The 6190-nt window shown below is 43.1% G+C and overlaps 1 protein-coding gene across 1 annotated transcript in view; it reads right to left on the bottom strand.

Annotated features, from left to right (window-relative positions):
- Window positions 1-6190, bottom strand: part of IQGAP2 (IQ motif containing GTPase activating protein 2) — a 330456-nt gene that overhangs the window by 98755 nt on the left and 225511 nt on the right. Inside the window, exon 12 of the mRNA XM_010847615.1 lies at window positions 1733-1857. Coding sequence (XP_010845917.1) covers window positions 1733-1857 — 125 coding nt within the window. The remainder of the gene's footprint in view (window positions 1-1732; window positions 1858-6190) is intronic.

Genomic DNA, 6190 nt, shown 5'->3' with positions numbered 1-6190 from the left:
AGCCAAGAGGCCAGAAAAGATCCAAGTGGGTAGAGAGTCAGCTATCTGATGGCAGGGATCCCCAAATGCAGAGAGGCAGCAGAAAGTCCTGCAGTCACAAAAGGGGAAACAGATCTGTAGACAACTCTTGAAAAGGACAAAATGAAAAAAAGTTCAGCAATCAGTCTAACAGTGGCATCTACGGTACGCCACGTCCAGGCAGCACCCTCGGACCCTGCTTTCTACGAGAGGTCTAGAGCGAGAAGTTGTTTAGCCAAAAAGTAAACCTGGCCTTGATACTGGGCACAGGGCTCACAGAAAGTCATAAAGAAAGTGAAGAAGACTCTGCGAATGCAATGAACAAAGTCAAATGTTTTATCTCCAGTGACTGTAGTATAACAAAATGAGATACTGTATTAGAAGGCCAGATCTAAGAGCTTAACCAAAACAAACTAGAACAAAACATTGTAAACTTTGGTTATGTTTATAAAGAGTAAGCATAGAGCTTAAGCATTTTTATACAAATATTGGCTTTATTTCCCATGTTGTAAGTACATCCGTAAGCCTATCTTATACCCAATAGTTTGTACTCTCACTTGCCGCTCCCACCTTCCCTCTCCCCACTGGTAACCACCAGTTTGTTCCATGAGAGATCTGTGACTCTGCTTCTTTTTTGTCACATTCACTAGTTGTATTATTTAGATTCCGCATATTAGTGATCTCATACAGTATTTGCCTTTCTCTGTATGACATTTCAGTTAGCATAATGCTCTTCTAGTCCATCCATATTGTTGCAAATGGCAAAATTTTATTCTTTTTTATGGCTGAATAGTATTCCATCACACAGACACAGACACACACACGCACACACACTACATCTTCATACATTCATCTGTTGACGGAGACATTCAGGTTGTAAAACCTTATGAAAATAAACTAGGACAAAGCATTCTGAGAGCTCCTAAGTTCTAGAAACACAGCAAATCACCATGATTTGAGATCATAAACAATAGTTAGACTGTGTTGTAATTTCTTCTTAGAGCAGGAATATGTGTCATGCTGCTGCTGCTGCTAAGTCGCTTCAGTCGTGTCCAACTGTGTGACTCCATAGACGGCAGCCCACCAGGCTCCCCCGTCCCTGGGATTCTCCAGGCAAGAACGCTGGAGTGGGTTGCCATTGCCTTCTCCAAATATGTGTCATATTTCAGAATAATACACAAATGAAAGGTCAAAATAAAGTTGAGTGCTTAGAAAAACTGAGTTCTTTAGTCATTTTTCAAGTGTGCATGTGCTTAGTCACTCAGTCATGTCCAACTCTTTGGGACCCTTTGGACTGTAGCCCACCAGGTTCCTCTTTCCTTGTGGTTTTCCAGGCAAGAATACTGGAGTGGGCTGCCATTTCCTTCCCCAGGGGATTTTCCTGAGCCAGGGATCAAACCTGCGGCTTTTCTGCGTTGCAGGCAGATTCTTTACCTGCTGAGCCATCAGGGAAGCTCAAGTACCAGGAAATTTTAAAAGTTAGGACTTGTATTCATGTATTTTATTCTATTCTTTTATGTCTTATGTTTGCTTTGTAATTGGGATAGTAGCACAGAAATAACATTTATATATAAATACATACATACCTGTAAGAAGAATGTTTACTCATAGGGCTCCATGAGCAAAAGATTGGCAGCCCTGATCTAGAGATCTGTGCTGTCCAGCTACCTCATTCTCCCACCATAACTAGGGAAGGAAACTCTTCCATACTTACGGTCATTCTCTTCTTGAATTTCGATATTAACCATATCGATACAATTCTGAATTTCATTCCAGCTTAAGGTATCTTGCTCTTGGGATAAGGCTTCCAGTTTAATGGCGAGAAGAGCATTTGCATAACTGTAGGAGAGAAAACAAGCACAGCGCCTATCAGAGACATTCATTCTTCGCTCATGTTACGCGTCTTAAATTTGGCAGACATCTTAAGTTTGACACACGTGGCCCAATGTGATGTTATGAAGTTAGAGAAAGAGTAGAAAGGCAAGTAAAAGTGTCTTGCGCAGCTCTGTCAACATACACCAAGCTCACTTAGACTAATAATGTTGTTTCTGTCCTTCAAATACTTCTGGGCACAAAGGTTTTTTAATAAAAAGTCCCTCAAATTCCAATCTTGCATTTATCTCAAGCAAAGAAACCTCAACCTCCTTAACTTTGTGAAGTTACTAGTTTTTTTTAGTAACTATTTTTCCTTTCCTTTGTATGTCTTGGTTCTGCTCAGACTCCAGATGACTAACTATTATGATGTAAAATTCAGAATTACCATGGCTTCTAATCTTTCCATCAAAGGTCCTTTTTTTCTTTTCTCTTTCCTTCACCAAATCCAAGCCTTGAGAGCCCCCCCACCTTTTTTTTTTTTACTGTAACCCTAACATAGCTGGGTTACCTTGTAGCCTAATACATACACCCAACGACAAATCAAATAAAATGCAACTGCAGTTCCAGAAACCTTGGTGAAGATTATGCGACTTCACTGCCTGTTTTCTTGATGAGGTGGTGCGTGAGTTGAACTAGAATGTCCTGGAATTCCTCTTCACCTGTCCATTCCTCAGGCTTCACACAGCTACTACCTCGCTCCTGTGTCTGCTCCCTGTCATCCCACTCTTACACCTCAATCGGACCCCTGACCCTCCTCCTCACCTTCTGGAGAACAGAACTTGGCCGATGCGCTGATTATTTTTCTTGTCTTGAGAAATTTTGAGGAAAAAGATAATCTGATACTTCATCTTGACATATTTCTAAGAGACTTTCGTTTCTTAGTAATCAATTTTCCCATTTGAAATTATAGAAACAAAGTTACAACCATAAGCTAACATGAGTAAGTTATTCCAGGCCAAAATTTAGAAACCCAATAGTTTAATTTGCTTGTGCATCTTTATACCAGAGAAGTGAAGATCAATCCTCTACATATATACTGATTCACTTTGCAATTTGACTTCTGAATAGAACCAACAGATTTACAGCAGAGGTTCAAAGAAGTAACACTGCATTGAATCTATAACTGTTTTCTCATTGTGACAGGTTTTCTCAAAGTTCTGCACACTCCAGGGTGACACTGAGATGTCTTCCATTGGGTGTAGCTTGAAAGAGAAAAATATCATTCAGAATAGGAAGTGGGGGGGAGGACTCATTTTCTGTGTCTGAACAAGGCATTACCAAACACAGGCTTGAAAGTGTCTCAAGGTCCTGTGTGAGATTCTCACCTTATCAAGAGTTATAAACCTAAGAAAATACTTTTCTACATTTGCGTGCATGCTAAGTCACTTCAGTCATGTTTGACTCTTTGCAACCCTATGGACTGTAGCCCACCAGGCTCCTCTGTCCCATTTCCTTTTCCAGGGGATCTTTCCAATCCAGGGATTGATCTGGATCTCTTTCATTGCTAATGCTGCTGCTGCTAAGTTGCTTCAGTCGTGTCCGACTCTGTGCGACCCCATAGATGGCAGCCCGCCAGGCTCCCCCATCCCTGGGATTCTCCAGGCAAGAACACTGGAGTGGGTTTCCATTTCCTTCTCCAATGCATGAAAGTGAAAAGTGAAAGTGAAGTCGCTCAGTCGTGTCCAACTCCTAACGACCCCACGGACTGCAGCCTACCAGGCTCCTCTGTCCATGGGATTCTCCAGGCAAGAGTACTGCAATGGGTTGCCATTTCCTTTTCCAGGGGATCTTTCCAATTCAGGGATTGATCTGGGTCTCTTTCATTGCAGGCAGATTATCATCTGAGCCACCAGGGAACCACTTATGAGTAGCAACGTATAATAAATAACACTGACCACGATGACAATGGATAAACGGCAACTTGCACTCACTAGTATCCATTATAGATGGGAGCCATTCTATAAGAAAGTGCAAAATCCTTTCAGGCATTTCATATATCTGACATCTAAATGATGACCCAGTGGGAACAAAATGGAAAAGCTTAAGGATGAACAGAAGGAAAAAAATAAAATCCACACTCACCCACCATTTCCTTGTAAATGAACAAATACTAGTAAAAGGGAAAAATACGATGAATAACACAGCAGAGCTCCACAGGCGTTCCATATGAGTATTAGTCTCCAGCACTAAAGATATCAACTTGTTGTAGTTGATATATACCCAACAGGCCTATGTCTTTTCCTTCCCCACCTTTCTGAGAGTTCCCTTTGGGGTCTGCTATGGTTAGGCTAGTAAGATTACCTTTCTAACACACTTGGGGAGCTTTGAAGAAGACTAAAATGTCAGCTTCATTCAGCAGATGCTTATGAAGTACAAACTGTGTACAAAACCTGTGGCAGGCACTATCGGGAGACTAGAAGGGACAAGATGCAGCCGCTATGTCGGGGAGCTTTCAGCCCATTATGCTAAGTCGCTTCATTTGTGTCTGACTCTATGTGATCCCATGGACTGTAGCCCACCAGGCTCCTCGGTCCATGGAGTTTTCCAGGCAAGAACACTTGCGCCACCTGGGAAGCCTTTCAGCTCATATTAAGATGAAAAAGAAGCTCAAATAGGGTATAACAGCAGAGCATGGGAAAAGTCATAAAATTAGAGGTTGTACATAAGAGTGGAAGTAACAGAGTTCCAAGGAAGGAGAAGCAGACAGAAACCCTCAGCGATGGAGCAGCTGGCCTGGGACAGGCTCACAGAGGCTCTGCAAATGCAGAGCAGGTGCTTCTGTTGGGTGTGTGTTTCTGTGCTTTACAGATGAAGAGAAAGGGGCTTGGCTAGGAAGAGTCACACAGATTATGTTTGGCTCCAAGGCTATGTTTAACCTTTAACCACATCATGTTAGTTCTCAGAAGAGATGATGTTAGCTGGGGTGGGAGAAGCATCATCTCTGGCAGGGATAGCTTGGGAGCTCCAGAGCTCCCTAGGTGGAGATGGGTGACAGGCATTGTGTTCCTAGTGGCGAGACAAATATGCTTATGAGCAGATAAGCCAGAAAGAACAGTGTGTGTCTGGATCCAGCTTGGCTGAAGCACAAAATACAAGGAGGACTAGGGCTAGAGCTAAGAGCAGAACACCACATTGAGGGTAATTCAGATGAGAACAGAGGACAGTCGTAGGGAGGCGCATGATAAATGTAAGTACATTTTAGAATAATTAATCTGGGAACACCGTATGCCCAGAGCCAATGCCAACCCTGTATCACTCTTGTGAGAATTGGGCAAAAGAATCTTTCTGGGAAACAGAGTCCCAAGGGCAGAAGTCATGGTAAATGGGTAGTGACCTTGTAAGAATTCACAGCCAGGTGGCCCTGCCCAGCACCCGTGTACTATGAAGAAGCTCTAAGACCATAAGGGAGAGCTATCAGATCAGATCAGTTGCTCAGTCGTGTTCGACTCTTTGCGACCCCATGAATCACAGCACACCAGGCCTCTCTGTCCATCACCAACTCCCGGAGATCACTCAGACTCACGTCCATCGAGTCAGTGATGCCATCCAGCCATCTCATCCTCTGTCGTCCCCTTCTCCTCCTGCCCCCAATCCCTCCCAGCATCAGAGTCTTTTCCAATGAGTCAACCCTTTGCATGAAGTGGCCAAAGTATTGGAGTTTCAGCTTCAGCATCATTCCCTCCAAAGAAATCCCAGGGCTGATCTCCTTCAGAATGGACTGGTTGGATCTCCTTGCAGTCCAAGGGACTCTCAAGAGTCTTCTCCAACACCACAGTTCAAAAGCATCAATCCTTCGGTGCTCAGCCTTCTTCACAGTCCAACTCTCACATCCATACATGACCACAGGAAAAACCACAGCCTTGACTAGACGAACCTTTGTTGGCAAAGTATTGTTTCTGCTTTTGAATATGCTATCTAGGTTGGTCATAACTTTCCTTCCAAGGAGTAAGCGTCTTTTAATTTCATGGCTGCAGTCACCATCTGTAGTGATTTTGGAGCCCAGAAAAATAAAGTCTGACACCGTTTCCACTGTTTCCCCATCTATTTCCCATGAAGTGATGGTACCCAATGCCATGATCTTCGTTTTCTGAATGTTGAGCTTTAAGCCAACTTTTTCACTCTCCACTTTCACTTTCATCAAGAGGCTTTTGAGCTCCTCTTCACTTTCTGCCATAAGGGTGGTGTCATCTGCATACCTGAGGTTATTGATATTTCTCCCGGCAATCTTGATTCTAGCTTGTGTTTCTTCCAGTCCAGCGTTTCTCATGATGTACTCTGCATATAAGTTAAATAAACA

This window comes from Bison bison, unplaced genomic scaffold, assembly GCF_000754665.1.
Source record: "Bison bison bison isolate TAMUID 2011002044 unplaced genomic scaffold, Bison_UMD1.0 scf7180017864252, whole genome shotgun sequence".
NCBI lineage: Eukaryota > Metazoa > Chordata > Mammalia > Artiodactyla > Bovidae > Bison > Bison bison.
Note: the sequence above shows the minus strand (reverse complement) of the source record. Positions and strands in the feature narration are given on the sequence as shown.